A 22455-nucleotide genomic window follows, 5' to 3' on the forward strand; every position below is an offset into this window, starting at 1 on the left:
AGAAAGTAATAAAATATTTTGCAGCAATTAAACTGCATCTTGAAAGCAATTACATTAACTACAACAAATAAAATCAGATTTGAGACACTTCTTGAATAATTCAAGTTGCTGAATTTTCTCAAGCTTTTCAGGAATGCTATCCCAGGTAGCAGGTGTAATGCAGGAGATGCAACAAAAGATGGTCCAAATAACTGCATGAAGTCAGCATTCTTAAGAGGAGTAGCTTTGATATTTAAATTTATGATGCACTTAAAGCTAGTTGGCAAATGTGCATCTCCTTCCCAATGGCAGACAACTTTAGAAACCTTAAAACAGCTCTTCTAAATTTCTGCAGCATTAACAATAAATGGCTATAGCTTAAAATGTGACTGATAAACACCAAGCCTGATACTACTCTAGTAAATTCAACCTGACTTACATATTAAACAAAAATGTCAGCTCTTCACTAAACAGGCCGGACATCAGAGTGGGAAGGGTCATTTTAAAAATGTAGTAGTAGAGGTGCTAAGCTTACAAAGAAGAATTCTGTCAAGGAAGAAGCTTCAAACTCATTATTGTGATGGAGGGTTTTTTTTGGAAGCGGTTACAGAAAAATCTTTGTTAGTGTTGTATGCCCCTCCCCTTGCCTTGTTAAACTTGTTTGAGGAAGTGATACAATAAATTATTCAGGGTGCTCTAGGAGTGATGCTATATTGCTCTGAGATTGCAACTTTAACTGATTGGGACCAGTTAATAATCAGACTGACAGATACCACTCACATCATAATCGATCACACTCTATCAAGGATCTCCCACTCAGACTTCACTCTTCAACAGGAGCTTGCTCACTCCTTGAAGGTTCTCTGATTACTCTATCGTACCCAGTTCATTAAGTAAGCACTCTAGGTGCTTGTTAAAATCACAGGGACTGTAAATGCACTGTCCCACAGAACAGTAAAACTACAAGTGCGAAAATATGAAGTTTGAGGCTGTAGTACCTTGAAGTATTCCTTTTACATGCATTCTCTATAGCAAAGCCTCCATGTGAAAGTGCTTAAAAGGAATAAAGCAAAGTTTCAGAACTCGCAGATTTGTTTGAACTTTAATTCATGTTTCACAATGTTAGGACTTAGGGCTTGAAATATTGATAAGGAGCTGATCACTTTTTTCTGCTATCCTGCTGATCATGTAAAAACGCCAAAAGCTGAAGTTGATCCAGTGCTGGTCACTCGTAGATTCATTCTTAAAAGCATGGAAAATGGATCTGCTGGTGCAACTTGATGCAGAACACCAGGGTTCAAGACACATGCCTACTGGCATCACATGAGTTTTTCCTCAACATTCTTTACAGAACCCTGTAACAGCTTGTTTCTCTGGTGACCATGGAGGGGGGGGAGGTCCATTACAAATTATGAGAAACCTTTATTAGCCCTACTCGGAGAGGTGTCTTTATTTAATAGTGCCACTGCTGGACACTGATAAACACGAGGTGTCTGGTTCCATGTGCACGCCTGAGAATACAGGTGGTACAAAAGATAAGGAGGTGCTACTGACTGCAAACTCAACACATTTTCAAACCTTTGTATGCCTGAGACCTATCTTTGAGCTGTAAGGTGTGACAAAATTAATTCTCATCTGAAGGTTTATGCTGAAGCACTGGATATACTTTGAAGAGGTGCAATGAAAGTTTTGAATTTTTTAGATGCCTTATCCTATTACTATTATAGTTTTTCTTGGTTTGCATTTTTATCACTCTGTCGGAAAGTTCACCATTCATGCAGTATAACCTAACAAACAGATGCTTCACTACTGGTTGGGGAGCCTGGAGTGGTTCTTCCATGGTTCAAGGAAAGTAGACTTTCCTAGGAAAGGGAAGATTCACAAAAACTACTTTAAAGGCTTTAGAAGGACACAAGACCACAATTTATTTTGTTTTACTCAGACAATCATAGCATGATTTGGTATGTAAACAAGCAGTACAAGATGCATGCATAATGTCCATGCAGAAAGACATCAAAGGTCTGGTTGTAGGTCGGACACTGTACATTATCATGGAGGAATTTAATGTGACAGCAGGCTTTACTCAATTACAGCTCAAATTCTCATCTAGTGGTGAAGATTTACAAATTCTGCCTTGTCAGGAATGTCAAATGCTGTGGCTTAACTTGTTCACTACATGGGACAGTGTTGGCAGCTTGTCTTCTCCTTCTACACTTAGTTTGGTAAGATAAGGGGAAGATGACGAACATATTCTGTCTCCTGTGACAGCAAGACTCTTGTAGGTTTTCCTTTGTTCCTGCAGTTTATCTCAAAATTCAAAAGAAGAAATATCAAGATCAATTTCAATATACCTCAGTGATCAAGAAGAGTAAAGTTTCAGGCCTTTATGTCATTCAATGTACAGAAAAGGCTGTCAGTACAACCTGAGAAAGCCACCTTCAGGTAGGGTGAAATCCAGCTCCACCTCCTGGCTTAGTACATTGTTTAACTGTTGTAACAAAATCCAAGCGAGATGACAAAAAAGGAGACCTCCAAAACTTCCAAAATGTATTAAACGTTAGTGCTTTCGTTCACATACATTGTGAACGAAAGCACTTAGTACATTGTTTAACTCCCTTGTTCCTACCAGACCTTCTAGTTCGCAACTTAGATATGAATGAAGTCACCAGGAAGCCTTCTGCTCAGCCAGTATTCTGCTAAAAGGAAGTTTTCTTTACCTGGGTAGACAGGTTGCATATGTTACATAAGCTGGTTAGCTTGCAAGGGATCTTGATTTATCTTAAACACTGTATGGTTTAGCTTCTGTTTCTCCATAGCAGGATACCTGTTTCTGACATCTCCTCAGATCAAGACTTTATGAAGAAAAAAATCATGATTCAATAAGAGCTGATTAAGAAGTTCTTTAAAATTGTTCTGCATTTAGAAACACTTATGAAGAGACCCTCTCCCCAAGATCCAAACTTCAAGACTGACAGACTTTTCCATCCCCTGTTCAAATAAATTTCAGACCTACTAAACCAGCTCACCTCCTGGAAGATGCTCTTGCGGCCACTGCCTTTGATCAAGGATGGATAAGCTGCAGGATATCATCTGTTAGTAACCTTAGTTGATCTTACACAAGGATCATGTTTTCCTAAGGACTAACTCACTTTTCACATCAAAACTAGTTTCAGAATGGTCCTTAACCCAGTTAATTTACCTCCTCCCCTTCTTTTACAGATGCAGAGTCAGAATGGTCCTTAACCCAGTTAATTTATCTCCTCCCCTTCTTTTACAGATGCAGAGTCCAAAGTAAATACAGCCCTTCATACTTTGACTGTGTATCACCAACGCATGTTTTAACTGAAGAGTATGAGAGACTTTGGAAAGATGAAGCTATTGTTCTCAGTGCCATGGATGAGGGTTGGGGGAGTGTTATCAGCTGTTAAGCACATCCTTTCCAAGTGAACTGTCAGACACACTGCACTTTCTCATGTGGTTGACCATATACTGAAAAATGCAAATGACAAAGGCAATTCCACTAAGCATGTGGCTGTTTAGAAAAGTGTTTGACTTAAAAATGTCTCCACTGGAGACACTACACCACATCAGTTCACATTTTCATCACACATTTACTTAAAATGAGACCATACCAGTCATGCATTTGAATTTAAAGACACAGCTACCAGAGTCTTTGCATTTAAACATTCCACAAGGATTAAGTCTCACCTACCTGTATAAATAAAAACCCCAATATTCATATCATCCTTGATTGGATACTACTTAACAAAGATCCCCACTCCTACATAACTGGCTGTCTACCTGACAGCCTCAGTGACCATTCCCCTACATTCTTCCTAAGACACCATGTTAACAGTGCTAAGCCTACTATCCACAGACAAATCCGTAACAAGGCAGATTTCAACCCCCACTCTTTTATCTCTTCCCTCCAAAAATGTTACTGGACACCAGTAAAATACCTCAATCTAGATGAAGCCTTCCACTTCTTCAATAGCACCTTCCTCAACATCCTACTATTAGACCACCATAAACTCCTTCCATCACAACCCTAAGCAATGCTGGTCATCAATATACTCCACCCAGGTAAAGTAGACCCCCTCCATCTACCACCCCCCTCCAGCAGTATTGCTGACTCTTTCAACAAATACTTCACTAAAATCATTCTATCCTTAGCCAAACAACAATACCCCCATCCACTCCCCTAGCTCCCAACCCTAATTCTCCACCCCCCTCTTTTGCCTTCTCCTCAGTACCCACCTCTTATATAAAAGGACGTCTCACAAAACTTGCAGCTGACAACCTTCCCTCAGAGTACCTAAAAATTGCAGCCTACACCCTAGCTTATTCAATTTCCATATTAATTAACCGCTCCATATGGGAAAACTAAGTACCATCTCTGTGGAAAATTTCACACATCACTCCCCTCCAAAAAGGAGGATCCTCCACTGACCTTTCCAATTACTGCCTCATCGCCATCCTTTCCCCACTCTCCAAGATCCTTGAGAAATGCATTAACTCTCAGGTATCAAACTACCTCCTAGCTAACAATCTCCTCTCCAAAACCCAACATGGCTTCAGGCCATATCACAGCACAACTACCGCTTTGTTCTCTTTCACCAACACTATACTTCATCATAAAAACAATGGCTTGTTCTCCACTGCTACATTTCTGGATCTATCAAAGGCTTTTGACATCGTATCACACAAAATACTACTCTCTGTTCTCACTAATCTTTTCTTTTCCCACTCAGCCACCAACTGGTTCCACAGCTATCTGACTGGCCAACAACAATCAGTTGTTTGGAAAAGATAACCTATCTCCTCTTCTTCCCACTATTCTTGGTGTTCCTCCAGGCTCCATCCTTGGCCCCCAACTATTTTCCCTATTCACCAACAACCTACATATCTCCACCAAGCATGCTTCTCTCATACAATATGCAGATGACTCCACCCTCAACTGCTCTGCCCCCACTTTTCCAGAACTTCAAAAGATCACACAAAAGTCATTACCATCTTTAGAAAGCTGGCTATTCAATGGCCAACTTCTACTCAGTCAGACCAAACTCCTTATCTTCCAACACTCCAAATCTAACCAAACTTCCACCTACTTCAATATTCTTGCCAAAAACAATACCATCATTTCTCCATCAGATCACAGCAAACTTCCTGGTGTGGAGTTAGACAACAATCTCAAATCTAACTTCCACATATCTCTTACCACAAAAAAGTACACAAAAAACTTGGTGCATTATATAGAAACAAACAATGCCTAACCAAGGTAGCCAGAACTTCTATTGCCAATTCCCAACTAATCTCCACAATACTCTACGCTTCTCCTATACTTACCAACCTTAGACAGTCTGACCTAAACAGCCCTGAAACTTGCTACAATAAAATTGCAAAATTTGCAATGGGTGCATCATACCACAGCCACCACTGTAACACACTTAGGGAACTAGACTAGCTTGAACTCCCACGACTTCTTCACCTGAATCATCTCTCATTTACCCACAAACTAATAAACCATCCTCATTAAATCCCATCACTTCAAAACCTTCTCCAACCATACTGCTCCTCTAGACCCCTGTGCTCCAACAGCAAAAATCTACTTATCACCAAACCCAAAAATATGGCAGGAGAATCTCTATTCTCTTGTGCCATATCCAAACTATGGAACAACCTCCCCCCTTGCCATGTTACCATCCAGCAGTCAATTCAAGACTGCACTCAAGTCTCACCTAAAAATGCACTGGCTCTGTCCTTGCTACAATCTCAACTAAAAAAAAAATAAATAAAAAATAAAAATTCCTATCCCAAATAATATAGTTCTGATTTTTACTATCTGCTACTGAACATGTTAGACCTTAAGTACTACTTACTTTTTTCAGCATTCCTGACTCTCAGTCGCAAGTCAGATATCCTTAAGTCTACATCTACTAGATACTTATGTTTCTTTATTTTGATTCTTCAATTTGTTACAAGTACCTATTGCTCTGTATTTATTGTATGTTTTGGTCTTTACTATAAACTCAATTACTCGGGTACAAGGACCCGTTTGCTCTTTTTTATTCTATGTCATGTTCATTACTGTAAACTCAATTACTCTTGTATGTTTTACTCATTTTTACTTGTGGAGCTTTTCCCCCAGTGCCTCTGCTGAAAAATGACCTGCGTGCATTTGAAATTTCCAGGTAAACAAATGTAAATAAATAAATTAATTAAAATTCATCCCAAAATCTACCCTATGCAGAAGATGTCTGAAATTAGATACAGTAGATATGTATTCAATATATAAACTGATATGTAAAGAATCCTTCTGCAGTGGGTGTTTATTTCTTGCCCAACAAGCAATTAGTCTGTTCATCTTCTTCCGGTGCCTCTGAATGTACTTTTCTGTAAGGTGGGCAACTTCATATCTTAACATATTGTGGGTTTTGTTTATTTTTTGTCTTGCAGACAGATTCTTCAAAGAATGTGGGTTGAACTGATTGACACAGGGCTGGTGGCATTTTACTAGCTTGAGGTACAAGTGTCCCTAAGCACAGAGACGACAGAAAATTCAGATTTGTGCTAAACTGGAGCTATCAGAACAGGAAATTCCCAGCAATTAGTCACTGCAGAAAGCATCCTTACGAGTTATTCCTGACAGCTGATAAAATTCTGAAATTCTACCAACAAAATGTATATGAGAAAAGCAAGAAAGTACAGAGAAGGTGTGGAGGAGTGTGACATAGCACAGCTGCACAGATAAACAACATACTGTGTTCTTGCAGTAGTTAGACAATGCATAAAGCAAAAAATGTACTTACTGCATGTATTATGACACTGGTGAAATACTGGGGAGAGAAAAATAAATCAAAGAATCCTACATTCTTTATTACACCTCCAGATACTCCACGTATCTTGCTATACAAGTAACTAATACAGAGACAAAGCTGTTTTAGGTTGTGAATTTTTTGTAATACTGACCTCTCTGCTGAAAATGTACTAATCAGAAATGGATGTTCATTAACATTGATATGTCTGTTTTCATACTTTTATTCTTTGGTGGCCATAAGGTTCACAGTCTTTTTTAAGTAACTACTCAATATTATGTTTAATGAGACAAAACTCTGTCAAAGACAATTTTAGGCCAATGCTCTGATGTTCACATGCTGTAGTTACAAATCTAGGAGTTTCATCATCAATGCTTGAGCTAAGATTTCTCAGAACACTGTATGTCATGAACAATTTCATAAAATGCTACTGCCTGCAGCAATGCATCACACATTTCTTCAGCCCTTTCTCTTCCTCCTAACTGAAACATCTTTCTATAACGCAGCACCATATCTCGTGGAAATGTCACTCTTGGGTTTGTCTGAGTAACTGAATCAGTCATGAACTGTCGGACCAGCTCAGCGCCACTAGTCCTCGATTCTGCCACCATCAAGTCAAAGTGTTTACCCACGGCTGTACGCACCATGCTTAGCACCCTGTGCTGTCCATCCTGTATAAAGCCGGTGCTTAATAAACAGTACAACATAGCCTCAACAGTACGCAGGTGTACTGCTACAGAAAACAGGTTCACATTCTGAGCTGAAATTCCAGGTTTTTCCAGAATGTAAATGTCTGCTACAGGAATTTTTGATACAACAGATAAAATCTGTGAAAAGAAATTACGAATAATTAAGAAATGTGTATTTAAGACAAAACAGAGATACATGCATATCTAAGTTACAGATGCAGCAGTGTACAAAAGTAAACATTTTCAATAATTCAATAAATACAGGTGTATGTGGTGGTGGTGGTGGTGGGGAGGGGCTGTTTTCAATGATTTGCCCTAAGTTCCATAGATACCCTCCTTGAAATACTGGTTCAACTCCCCTTGCTTATGCAGATACATACCCTACACTCAAGATGTGAAGTAATCCAGCAGAAAGCACAACTTTAGTCATAAACTAGTAACACTGAAGAGGACTTGTTAGCATGATCCTGCAGTTTTTGTGGCATGCTACATACTTAAACCCAGTGTAGTGCAAACAATTATCGATTATTCATCCCTAGTACCTCACCCTAACCATAAAATGCAATGCAACCTAGAGTAGTGTTCAGTATAAAGATTCTTCATTCAATGCTGTGCTAATATTAGTCAGAAAAGCAGCACTGTGTGAAGTTAACTGTGTTAAACAGGGCTTGTCCGTAATGGCGTACACACACACACACACACACACACACACACACACACACACACACACACACACACACACACACACACATTTTTGTAATTCCTTTTGCTGTACAGACAACAGAGCCATAAGTCTTGAGTACCTGGAAATAAAATGAAAGAAAGCACTGTCAAGACTGAAGTGTTTACTTCAGGACTTCCTTCAGTTGTACTCAAATGTGAACTGTCCTGTGTGTCTCTGACATGCAAATTCATAGTACAAATGGCTTTTTAACATTTCACCACGAAGTAAAAAAAAATTTTAAAAAGACCTTGTCGTATAAAACGCACTAGAGATGGAAAGAGAATCTGGGTCTTGGCAGTTCCAGAAAAACAGGTTTATCCACTTACAAGGATATGAATACAACAGGATCAGATGGAAAAAGATTTCTTTATGTGATACTTCTCCTTGTGGACAAATGACCATCAACCCTCAAATATCCTTAGGAGACATAACGCTGGTAGCCATTGTCATTTTTTGTTTGTTTGTTTTGTGGTTAGGTACCCAACTCCCCACGTCATTGGGAGGAGCACTCTAGATCCTCCTTTAGTGCATGCATGCTCCCACATAAATGTCTCACTTTAGACTGCCATGACCATGCCCCCTGATCTTGTGGCCACTGCTGTCATGTAAGCGGGAGGCTTACATGAAAGTAATTTGTCTGAGACCACCATTCAATGGATGGGCAAGCAAACTTAAGCCACTTACTTCCATCTTCCCTGCACAAACCTCATAAAAGCTCTCCGGTCATCTGGATCATGGTCAGGGAAGAGAATTTCCTGACCTACTGTTACACTGCTTAAACTGAGTATCAGTGGGATCATCTCTTTTTTTGTATTAAAAAAAGTTATACTTATTATTACAACACTAATGGAAAACACCGGTCAAATACTGCACTTTCCCATCAACTAACTATTCACTTTTCTTATGCTCTCCTGAATCCCCTTGGTATTTCTGGCTGTTCAACTGCCTATCTTCCCTAGTGATTCCCATGCAGAGTAAGTTCAATCCTTTGCCTGTTATTTTGTCTTCATTCATCATCTCTTCCCAAAACCTTGGCTGCCTATTCTGCGATCTCCATTTCAGCAATGTTAGTCCTCCTCCTCCTCTTCCACCTTAAAAAATCTATAGGCACTAGCTACCCTAAGTACTCCGCCCTTCCTTCTCTCCTTTCAATATCTCCTTTAGACCATTAAATGCATAATACTCCACTGCATTTCCTTTCTTAAATTGCACCATCTGTGCCCAAAAAAATATTCCTTCTATTTCCTCCCCACCCCATGATTGTTCCATTACCATTTCTTGCCATCTGTGCCTATAGGCTGTATATTGCAGCAAACAAAATACTCTTAGCTGAGTAATCTGGTAATATGTTTTAGGTCTGGCATTTCCAGGCCTCCTTGTTCCATTGGCAGAATTAAAGTTTTCCATCTCTATATCGATTTTTCACCACCCTTAAGGAATTATTTTGAGTTTCTTGTTTAGTGCATTCCACATTGGTTCCTCTGGCTTCTGAAGGTATGCTTGCCCTGTATACAAAGTCAATCATACCAAAAATACTTTCATAGTTTGCACCTTATTATTCCATACTCAACGGAATCCATTGTCTTATGTACGTTTTACTCTTCTGCTTGGTCTCCTCTCACACCTCACACTGCAAGTATCACCTACTTTCTTAACCAGATACCCGCCTACTTTATCCACTCATCCCCAGAGATAAGGAGCAAGTCAAATGTGGGCATACAGCTGACAGCTATTGCCTTTGAGTTGTTTGTTTATTTTATATCCAAAATCTTCTAAACTACTGAAGTATCCTAAACACTTTTGAAATGTCTTCATTTGTCTCTGTCACATGCAAAATATCATCTGCAAACAAGATCAGTTTTTCTTACCTGCCATACAACTAATGTTCTACTAGGTAGATTTCCTTATCTGAATGGCTAAAAGGTTCCAAATACATAGCATAAATAAGTGGTGACAGTGGGCAGCCCTGTTATGTTCCTCTAGTTAAACCATAGTCCTGAGATAATATTGCTGACATCCTAATTTGCACCAGTGCCTGGTCATACATCATTTCTAGATCTGCAAAGCATCACCTTGTACATAAAGTTCCACATCACCCTGCTGAACGCTTCTTATGCATCCAGCCCTAGCATAAGGAGTCTATTCTTACACTCTTCCGCATGTTGCTCAATCATCACTGTCCTACTAATATTGCCAAAGGTTTGCCTCCCTTCTGTGAAACCACACTTCTCTCCATTTATAACTCTTATCAATTTTCTTGATAAACTTTTTGATAAGATTTGTCATAAATATCTCGTAATCCTGATTAAGAATGAACACTGCTGTAAAGGATTTCATGTCTAACAAAGTCTTCCTTTCCCTTGGTATAACCACTATAACCTTCTTCTGCCATGACCTAGGTATCTTACGATACTATTAAACAGTTCTACTCATTTTTCTATCACATCATATTCTAATCTCCAACTCTCTTCTGGAATTCAAACTACTGGTGTTTTCTGATGACTCACTCACTCACTCTTTTTTTTGTTATATTCTTCCCCAGTTTTCCCCCCTCCTCTGTTAATTTCTCTTTAGTTCGATTGTCCTCAAGTAGCTATCCATATCCCTATCTAGCTCACTACTCCCATTCTCTTCCTTATACAGATTAACATAGTAATCCCTGAATAGTTCTAAAACTTTGATGGGATCTGTTTCTATCTTCCCTGTTTCCTCATTCTGATGCCTCAAGACTGGCCTCACAACCGTTTGTGATCTTAAACTCTAGGCTAGCAATTCAGTGCATCAAGGGGTAATTTTAAAATAAAACTGCTTCATAGCTGTTCTCTTATCCAGATACTCTGACGTCCTTTCTTTGGCCCTCTTCATCTGCTATTTTCCTGCTCATTCCACTTGCCCTCTGTCCCCTGAGGCTCTGTAAGTTTGTTCAGATTACATATCAGAGCACTGCACCTCCCCTTTCACACACACCTCCCTTTTCCTTGCCTGGATCTTTGTTTTTAGAGAAAGTTTTATGTGCCATTATTTACCCTTCACTGTCTGCCTGTTCAGGACTTCTCCAGTTCCCTTTACATCATTTCTCTATTTATCACCTAAGACTGACCTTCTTTAAATGGGTACACGGGGAAGCTCCAATGTCTTTCCATCCTCACATCTGTGTGCCTCAATATCTGCAGCACTATGTGCAAATGATTCTACATGCTTAATGTTAAACCTTGCGATTACTTGGTAGTGTTCAGATGAGATGTCAAATCTACCCATCACGGCTTGTCCCAATTGTTGTTCTTCCTTTCATAATGTGTGCAGTCTTTTTGTACATTTTCTATATCCACTACTTCCATCAACCCAAACATTCTAGCATACCTTTCCAAATATCATGCTTCCCCCCAATCAAATTTTATTTATTTATTAATTATATTTGTTTACTGGGAAGGTCCGACTGGACACAGGTCCTTTTTCAGCAGAGACCTGGCAGAAAAGCTCCATTACAAAATAGAATCGCTATAAACATTGCAGAAGTTAACAACTTACGGGGTCATTACATGAGCAAACAATACCATTTACACAATGGCAGGATATAAAGATGTCAAGTGGAGGCAACAACAAAGTAAACGGTTAGAATAAACACAATTTGAGTGAGTTACAATACAAGTAATTTCAAAGATAAGAGTGGGATAAAAGTCAGCAAGCAGTGTCTGGTTATTTATACAGAAGTTAGTTTTAGCCTGCAGAATTACAGGTGCAAAGCCAGGAGTTGATCAAGTGTGTCACAAGTAGCTTTTTAAACTTGTGCTGTGGAGGAGCTGGAGGTAATGGAGTTTAGCAGTTTATTCCAGATTTTAGGGATGACATTTGAGAAGGCTGATTCCCCAGCTGAGTTGTTAAATTTTGTGGTGTCCAGGAGGAGTTTGTTAGTGGAGGACTGCAGAAGTGGCATATGGTTGTATAAGATTTTGGAGAGTGGGGAATTTATCAGGTTGACGAAGGATTTTGTAGGCAAAGGTTAATTTTTATAGTAGAGGAGTTGAGGAAGTTCTAACAAATTTAGTTGTTTAAGAGCAGTACAGTGGTGAGACCTGTGTGTGGCATCAGTGGCAGACTTGGCAATTTTACTGTAGCAGGTTTCCAGCTTGGTTAGGCCAGTTTTACAAAGGTTGGCCAGAAATGGGGAGGCATACAGGAAAGCTGACAGGAGGTGTGTACGGGGAGGTAGTAAGTTTGGTGGCTCTAGTTAGAAATTGTTTATGCCTGTAAAGAAGACCTAGTTTCTTATGAACCTTTTTAATGGTTTGAGCAATGTGAATGTCGAATTTTAAGTTGTTGTCAATTTTGATGCCAAGCAGTTTAGTATGAGTTACTAGGGTGATGACGGTTTTGTTTTTGGATTCTATAGTAAAAGTTGGTAATAATGGGTGAGATCTTGAAGGACAGATAACAAGGAGCTTTGTTTTGTTGGGGTTCAGGATGAATTGGGAATTATTAAACCATGTTTCTGTACATAGGAAAGATTCCTGGGTAATAGAATTGAGATGTTGTAGTGAGAGGACAGAGCATACTAATGTAGAGTCATTTGCATATTGTACAACATATGCATGAGGAGTGGAAGTGTGAAGATGGTTGGTGAATAGAGAGAAGAGTAGACCCTAAGGTCGCAGGGAGAAGAGTAGAAAGGTGGTGTCTCCCCTGCACGGCCTGTTGACATCCTAATAAGAAGCTCTGGATCCAGGTTATAAAGATGCTACTAAGGTTAAGGGAGGAGAGCACATTGATTAATTTAGTGTGATTTACCATATCAAAGGCCTTGGACAGGTCCAGAAATATAGTAGATACATATTGTCCTTGGTTTTCAAGGTGGTTCTCTGTATTAGTAAAGGCCATTAGAGATGTGGTGGTGCTGTGAAATGGGTGAAAACCATGTTGTGTGTTTGATAACAGTTTGTGTGTGTGAAGGAAGTCCATGAATTGGGTATGGATGACCTTCTCTAGAATTTTGGATAATGGTGACGGGATGGCAACTGGTTGATAATTAGTAAATTCCATGGAACTGCCTCCTTTGTGTAAAGGAATAATGTGGGAGATCTTCCAGATGGTAGGTACTATGCCCTCAGACATTGATCTGTTTATGAGTATGGCTGCTGGGTAAGCAACTGCATCTGCTGTGATTTTCAGGAAGTCAGCTGGGAGGCTGTCAGCAGCAAAGGTACTTGGTTTAAGTGTTCAGAGTAGTTTTCTTATGATATCACTAGACACCGGTTGTAGTGTAAATTGGTTGGGGTGTTTTGTAAGGTACTGCTGGGCTGGGGAGCAACAGAGACAGAGTTGTTGGCAATGTTCTGTGAATTTGCAAAGGCTTCGATAGTATCAGTAAAGTATTTATTAAACTGGGTTGCTATATTGTCAGAGGAGGTGGTTTGTGTAGGGGTGGGGGTAGTTATTTTTCCAGGTAGAATAATAATATTAACAGCGGCCCACAATTTTTAAAGTTTTTTTTTTTGGTGTTTCTCTTGAATATATAATTATATAATATAATAGTTGCTTTTATCCAGTTTTACAAGTTTTTTAGCTTTGTTTTGGTGCTCTACCCATGTTTGTCTAGTGCTTTGATGTTTGTATTTGTGGAAATGTTCCTAGGCCTTGCCTCTTCCTTTGAGTAAGGATCTACAATCTTTGCTTAGCCACGGCGCATATTTAATTTTCACTCTAATGGTTCTGGGGGGTGCATGACAATTTACTATATCTAAGAAGGTGGTGTTAAAGGAGTTAATAGCCTCTTCAAGGGGTAGGTGTCTAGATATCTTTTAAGTCTCACTGTTACATCTTCTCATTCACACATTATTTTTATTGATTTTATTTTACATTTGTTGACCAGGATAGTCTGACTGGATACATGTCCATTTTCACTGGAGGCCTGGGGAGAAAAGCTCCAAGATAATAATACACATTGAACAGTTAGTAAATGCTAGTTTCAGGCAGATTACAGTCATAAGTAATACCAGCATTTACCACATATAGTACTTATTATAAAACACTTTATAAAACATAACATTATTTTCAAAGTTAAACAATACTTAACATTACATTCAGGTTTAAGGCACACTGAGCAGCAGTTATACAACTGACCCTTCCTGAAATGGAGTGGTAGAAAAAAGTTAGAAGTAGTTCAAGGTAAGGCACCTAAGAAACAGAGAGGTCACTAGTCAGGGTTAGTGCAAGGACATAACCAATGAGTTTTGAAGTATTTCTTGAGTTTGTTTTTGAACTGAGTTAATGAGGGTTCTAGGGTCAAGTCAGCTGGGAGTCTGTTCCATATTTTTCCAACAGAGTTGTTAAACAGAGAGTCCCCAGCTGAGTAGTTTGATTTGTATGCTTGAACTAGGAGTCCAGTGGATGATCGCAGTGGCCGGGTGCTGGTGTTGGGGCTGATAACATTTTTTAGTGCAGGTGTATTTTCTGCTTGGTAAAGGACTTTACGTGCCACTATTAGCTGGTTGAACTGCAGTAGGCATGTCAGTTCAAGCCATCCTTGATGATTTAGGTTATGACAGTGGTGTGTTTGGTAGGCTATGCCAGTAGCAAATCTGGCAATGTGGTTACAGCAGGATGATAGTTTATTAAGATCTATTTTGTTTAAGTTGGAGAATAGAGGTGAGGCATAAAGAAGAGTTGATAGCAGATGGGAACGGGCAATTGCAGTTCTAGCAAGTGGGGTAAGGAAAGGTTTGATTCTGTAAAGAGAGCCAAGTTTTTTACTAATGGTTTTGATAGTTTGATTGATATGTGCATCAAACTTCAGATTATCATCAGCTATGACACCCAGTAGTTTAGTTTGGGCTTCTGGGGAGATGATAGTGCCACTGTTAGCAGTTATGTTGAAGGCTGGCAGGGGGTCCTGCATGTGGGGGAAAAGCGGAGCAACTTAGTTTTGTTGGGAGCTAGGATTAGATGTTGATTGGAGAGCCATTTTCCACTGTAGTGAAGGTAATTTGGGTTAATGTGAATAAAGTAGCTGGTAAGGTGTCAGAACAAATCAAGGTGGAGTCATCCGCATATTGAATTAACAAGTTTACCATAATAGATAAAATTCAAATGCACAGAACTTCCAAAGCAGGTTGGCATGATATACTTAACAATATGGAATCCTCTTGGATCACCAGGCTGGGAGCTTTATTTATTCCTGGCCTTAATGAATTAAGTTAAATTAAATTTTGTTTTGGTGGTTCTGCTTCACATTTATTTATTTTGAATGTATCTCTTTAAATTTTGTTATATAAAAGCAGACACTAGGATGTGCTCTAATTGAATTTTCTGTTGCACTGAAGAAGGCTCGATTATTAGCCGAAACTGGTTTGCATGATGGAGTTGCCACAATAAAGCCTACTTATTTTACCTTCCTTTGTGCTGGATTGCTTTTGGATGTACAAATGTATATGGTTTAATCCGTGCACTTGGTCTACCCTGCGTGGCTTTGGTTTGTTTCCTACACATTGACCTCTCTCTCTTCCTTCCCCTTATCAATGACCTCTCAACCTGCTAGTTCTCCCTTTAACTTTCCCCAGAACAAATTCCCAGTAACTCCACTACTGAACTAACACTAACACAAAACAGAACACAAACAAAGATAGTTTCCCATGCACATCTTGCACAGTGTTGTCAATGCAATCATGTAAGCATCCCTTCCCCTTCTGAGCTGCCACTTTCTTAATACTTTCCTACTCCTACTCCCTCACCAAAAATATATTTATATCCTCTCTTCCTTTGAGGGAATAGTCCCTCTTACTATGCATCTGCCCCAATCTGCTGACCCCAACTGACTTTCACTGTCCTTTCTCTTCATTTCTGCCTCTCCTATCCTCATTCCAAATATTTTAAGCTTGAACGCTATCAGTCTACATTCCACATTTCTTGTCATACATTTCACATTATGTTCCCACACTGCTCAGAAGAACATTCCCACTGCTTTTTCAACTATCAGTTAAGATATTTCCCCTCCATTCCTCCCATTGTTACTTAAACATTGTAACCAAGCCATTTGGTGTAGCCAATATTACCCAAGTATTTATGCAACTTAACACAGCTTTATCCTTTGCATTTACAATGCATATTTTACACTCCACATTTTTATGCTAATGACTCCAACTTGGTACCTCTTTTCACATCTCTGACCCCCCCTTTGTGGAAGTAAAACTGCAACCTGTTTTACTTCCACAACTCTCTCACCTTTTTATCATGTTTAACAATTACATGTCCTCAGTTGCTGCAGTATTACTACAGTCTGAATTTATTCTATGTAATATTGATTGTATGTTTATACACATCAACATCTCCCTCCCCTCTGGAAAAATACACATTTTCCCTCCACATGTCCCTGCTGATATTTTCTTGCTTGGCTTTTCACTATCCCAGTAGTGATACAAGAAGAAAGAGAAAAGAAATTGAGGAGAAGCCACTGGATTACACCCTTCCAACATGATAGAACAGCCACATTTCCCCCAACAAAACATTTACAGTCTTACTTTTTCCAAAAGTCTTGTATATTGTTACGTCATTACTGTATTTAACATTTTTACACCCAGCGTTATTTATTCCAAATAATTTCAGTTATACATTTATACACATCCCTCCCTTTTGTAGATGCAACATATACAATTTAACCTCCATGTGTCTGGTGTGGATTCCTCACATGTCATTTCACTATCTACCCTGCTGAAGTGCAAAGACAAAAAAAAAAACACAATACCTTGGTACACACATTTACTGTGTCACCCTCCTAACATGGTGCAGCAATTCAAATCTTCTCTTCAAAACATTTACATTTTCCAAGACACACACATTTTATATATATATATATATATATATATATATATATATATATATATATATATATATAAATAAAGTGTGTGTATATTTTTAAAGAACTTTTATATTTTAGTGTGCATATATATATATATATATATATATATATATATATATATATATATATATATATATGTGTGTGTGTGTGTGTGTATATTTTTTTAAAGAACTTTTAAATTTTAGTGTATTTATCAGTTTTACATCCCCAGCTTAACAGTCCATCACCAAAGTCTAGCAACAGTACCTTCTTCCTCACAGGCTGAAACATGTCTCAAGTCCACCTCCTCTGTAGCTTTTGAGCTATTTAACTGAGGTGCTTTCACCTTCTTACCATTAACTACTCTTATTTCGTTCTTCGGCAGTCCATCAATTTCCTCAGCTTTTAAATCACTTTTCATTGTTCACTCTGCTGCCAGTTGCTAACTTTGCCTGCTTCACTTCATTCCTGCTGTCTCATTGAGGATAAACTGTCCATCATCGTTCCAGTATGCCCCTGCATGCTCATTTTCTTCTACAGAAGTTTCATCTAAAAAACAATAATTGTTTAACATGCCATGTCTGTACATTCCCATACTGGGCACCATTCCTCCTCTGTGGTTGGTTGCTCTCCTCTTCTTCTACTCTAGCTCCTCCCAGCTCATTGGTTCTGTGGAGATTTCCATGGCCACTTCCATAAACATACGTCTTTTGTGTCCATTGGAAGATATACCCTAATAATAGCTGGATATTTCAGCTTAAATCTCAAATTTCTTTGCCTGTACATTCTTACCACCAGTAGGAACTTACGGTACTGCTATCTTATCACACTATAACAGTTGTAATCCGCATACACTTGGGTAAGATTTATCATTAGCTTATGTCCCTTTCTCCACAGCTGCAACAATGTCTTCTCCTTCAGTTCCTGTATGTTTGGAATCTTACCTTTATGGACCTCCTCATCCTTTTTGCCACCACATTTGGGAGGAATACTTGATGTACCCTGCTTTATTTTCAGGTGACTTGGGACAATCCTGGTGCATTTGCTGATGCACTCCACCATGTACTGTTTACAATCAGTACCTTTTACTCTACTGGGGAAAAAATGAACCTCAACTTCTCATGCCTTATGTGCATTTTCCAGTTCCACTAACTCAAGTTTAATTTCTTCTTGCAGCATCCCATGCTTGATAACTTTCCACTTTGCAGTCTGCAGTTTCCTTTTGCACCTTAATTATATCCTGTGTACTCCTGGTGATTGCTTGCTTGATTTATTCCACCCTTTGGTTATTAGCATTCACATATTCATCCAAAGTTCCACTAATTTTGAAGACCTCCGCATACATTCTATTTATTTTCTCTTCCATGGTGGAGCAGTCGGTCAGTACAAGTTCCTCTCCTTCACTTAATATTTCTGTCTTATACATTTTCCCACTATTTGCATTGGCTGTTTCTTTTTCCCTTCCTCACTTTTTTTTTTAAGATCACTTTGACTTATATTAGGTACCGATGTAAAATTACTCCTCTCTCAAACACTAGCTCTAAGTCTTTTTTGTTGGCTTTTACAGCTATTTCCTATATTTGGCTTAGCAGCTCTGTGTGGAGCCTCGCACCAGAGGTCCACTATAACGTCCTGAAAAACACTTGAAACAACCTCAAAATGTTCTTTTCTGGATTTACATAGTACAAAATAATATCATATATGAATAAAGCTAACTTTTTTAAATTTAACTTTTCTGGAATACCATACTAATTATAGTCTTGAGTTTGTAAATCCATTATTTTCTTTGCCAATGGCTCTAAATATAAAGCAAACAAATAATAAAGGGGAAAGGGTAAACCCCTGCCTGGCTACTCTTTTCAAACACTGCTTGTTGGAGAGGAACCCTTCTACCTTAATTTTTGCCCCAAGCCCTTCTTAGCTAAATTGCTGAGCCTCATCTTCCTATCACCTTGGCACAACTAAGTCATCCATAAATATTTGCATTTGTGCCTTTTCTTGATTTTCATATTCCTCCTATTTACACAAACTTTCACTACATCTCTGAAATACCTCTACAGGTGGTTATTTCTCTTGTCACTGGCACCACAGGATTGGTGACAACCCATTCAATTTTCTGATTCCTAAATCACTGTGCTAAAACTTTCTGTACTCTTTATTTGCTATCCATAAATAACTGGATAACAGTAACTCTTCTAAAGTAAGGAATCCAAACACAAAAAACAAACTAGAAAAAGAACTGAGACAAATGAACACGCCCTCACTGCACCACTTCTATTAAAACAATCCAAATGGTATCGATATCCACCTTCAATGAAGTATTGTTCTACATCGGCACTAGTCATCTGGGATATCTCTCTCTCTCTCTCTCTCTCTCTCTCTCCTTCATTCTCCATACCACAATGAGTACCCAAAGACCCATTTCTTCCCTTACACGCCTAACATCTTGACCATATCTGTTCTGACATCATCTGTGTCAGACACTTTCCCTGACTGCATTTTCCTTACTGCTTGCTATAGAGTGGGTTTTCCTCCACCTTCTTTCAAATAGGTTGTGCTTGTGGCAGTACAGCTTCTGTGGGGATTTCTTCATTCAGAAGCTTCTTGAAATATTCCCTCCATATGTCCTTCACTGTGCTGGCATCCTTATGAATGACATCTGCTGAGTACTTTCTTTATCTCTGTGTCATTGCCTTGCAACCTTATAGAGCTTCTTTGTGCTTTCTGCTCAGTCACTTTCTAGAAGCTAGCAGAGGCTCTCTGAGGTAATGTCCTTAACCATTGCAATCATTATCTTAGCCTCTATACTAATCAACCTGAATTCTTCTTTGCCTGGTCCATCTTTTATATCTCCCTCTTTTTCCTGCAGTTCTCCTTTCTTTTGATAACTTCCTGTGCACTCAACCATCAGCTCTCCTTATGTACCTTATTTCCACAATGGCTCAACCTCTGCAGTACTGTTCTTTTATCTTCACTCATGCAGTTTTGAGTCCCTGTTATCCCTTTTCTACTCTACCTATTTTGTCTTCTTCCTGGAGATGCTAGAGCCATGCGTGTTTCTTTGAACTCCTGTGCTTTCACTCTAGTTAACTTCCAGGTGTTCAGCCTAGTGTCTGTTGAACTTAACAGCCTTCTCTAATCATTGCTTGCAGCTGACTGTAGCCACCATTGGTTTATGCTGGGAGAAGACTATTTCACTACATATGATTTTACAACTTCTGCTTCAATCTCAATGGTCTTTCCTTACTTGGAGGAAGTCTATCCAAGCTCCATGCTAACTACTCTTGTATGTGATCTTGTGAGTCACCCATTGAACACGTGTCAGCTACTCTTATTTGTCAGACAAAAGTCTAGAATGGCCTCTGCATTACTCCTGTTTCCTCAGCCATGCAGAACCAGGCAGTTCTCATATCCTCTTTTGTCTACCCAAATATGAGCATTAAGTTCACCCATTATCAAGACCAACTTGTTTTGTCTAGCTCTATCAAAGAGGTCCTTCAACTGTTGTCTGAACGCCTTCTCGTCACCACTGTAGCCCTGCTGTGGAGCACAGACTGAGATCAGCAAGACTGCTCAATCTTTTCAGTGGAATCTAACTGGAATGAGTCAGTCAGGGATTCTGATGACATTCTCACCGTCTTCAGAAAACTCTCACTCACCACAATTCACATACCATTTCTAGTCATTTTTTTCCTGAGTAATACTCTTTGTATTCCAATCCAAAAAACTTCACTGAGCTGCCCTTCCACCCTGTTTCCTGGACACAGAGAATATCCAGTGTCTTCCTCGCCATCATGACATGCAGTTCTAACCTGTATTCCATCAGTGAACCTATAGTCAGTTTATTTTTGGCAGGTTGACTAGTTTTAAATACAGCTTTTGTTCAAATGAGCTATCCTTGGTAACCCAGTCTGGGCAATTGGACACCAGCCAACTAGCAGTTTACGGTGTCAGGACTGCTGTTTTTTTACACTGGGCACATGATGGGGCCAATAGGGGCAGATATAACTATCCCACCATTACCATGGGTCTCTGGCACCTAGGTTGGATCCACAGCACACAGCAATGGCAAATACCCATGCCCCTTTTAGCAATGTTAGTTGATATTAGCATGTTGCCTACAGACAACTTCTACATCACCGAATGGCTATCCAAGGCACAGCCCTCAGCCTGCAGTCTGTGTTCCCTAATAGGCACCACCTAGAATCTGTTGCAACGCCATTCACATTCAGAGGCATTTTGTTAGACATATCAAGTTCAACTAGGGATTTGAACCGGATATCTTCATTTGTTGAGGTAGAAACATCTAACTCGTGTTTGAAAGGTTAGAGGAATGCCACACAGACATGGGAAGAATATGTAACTGCCACACAGACAGTGATCAGAGGTCAGGATTGAACCTTGGACCCTGCATCTATAAGGCGAAGATGGCACCATGTCTCTTATGCATTATGTTTTACATCTTTACCTTTATAAACATTTTTACATAATTTTAAAGAAATACCTCTACATAAAACATTAATACACAGGAGTTACATAATTATGAAATATCATTCTAGTGAGAACCACAATAATATGTTACAATGACACCCCTCACACACACGCGCGCGCGCCATTGAAACCTTCAGTTTCAGACACAGCAGATGGATTGTGAACTTTAAGACAGGCTATATGCATTATGGTGGGTTGATTCTGGTCTGTGTTCTAACATGAATTTAAAAGGCTGTAAGATAAGTGTCTATATACACACTTCTATATTCCCATCTTGCTATCTATTCAGCCCTAAAAGTGGGCATGGTTTATAACCAATGTAACTTCTTGGTTGCCACAGTCATATTTTAATGAAGATAATGCCCACTTGATTGTCTAGAATTCCCTTTCAATAGCGGAATGCCTGGTTTCTGCATTACTCATTTTTGACTCAAAAAAACATAGTACATTCCTCTGCATCACAGGTCTGTGGTAACACTGCTATCAGGGCTTCTTTTGATGCATCAATATGTACTGTGAAAGGCCTAATCCTCCAAGTGCATTATTAAACCATCTATGTAAAAAGCAAGCATATCTGACTTTTTGTCTATTAATCTTTGAAAGGTCTGTAAGGCACCATATATAACCTTAAAGTGAAAGGAAGGGCAGCATACTGGAATAGGCCCTCTGATGTTAAAAAAAAATATGTCTTTTTTGACTGTAGCTATTAGAGAGATCTGCTAGTATCCATTTCTTAGACCTCATGTGGTCAATGAGTTTGTTTTCCCCAGCTTTTCTATTAGCTCATCAACTCTAGGCTCTGGATAACTGTCAAATTTCACAATGCTGCTCGACTTCCTAAAACCATTAAAGAATGCAATTGTTCATAGGTTAGTACTAAGCTAACTGCTCTTGCAAGCCATTTTAAGCCTAGCTAATTATACCTTGTGA

General features: G+C 39.1%; 1 protein-coding gene across 1 annotated transcript in view; it reads right to left on the reverse strand.

Annotated features, from left to right (window-relative positions):
• Positions 1-6830: 6830 nt before the first annotated feature.
• TEFM (transcription elongation factor, mitochondrial) overlaps positions 6831-22455 on the reverse strand; it is a 92958-nt gene continuing 77333 nt past the window's right edge. The window contains exon 4 of the mRNA XM_044068043.1: positions 6831-7621. Coding sequence (XP_043923978.1) covers positions 7175-7621 — 447 coding nt within the window. The 3' untranslated portion in view covers positions 6831-7174. The remainder of the gene's footprint in view (positions 7622-22455) is intronic.

The sequence above is a fragment of the Protopterus annectens genome, chromosome 4.part0 (genome assembly GCF_019279795.1).
Source record: "Protopterus annectens isolate FY-2018-M chromosome 4.part0, PAN1.0, whole genome shotgun sequence".
NCBI lineage: Eukaryota > Metazoa > Chordata > Ceratodontiformes > Protopteridae > Protopterus > Protopterus annectens.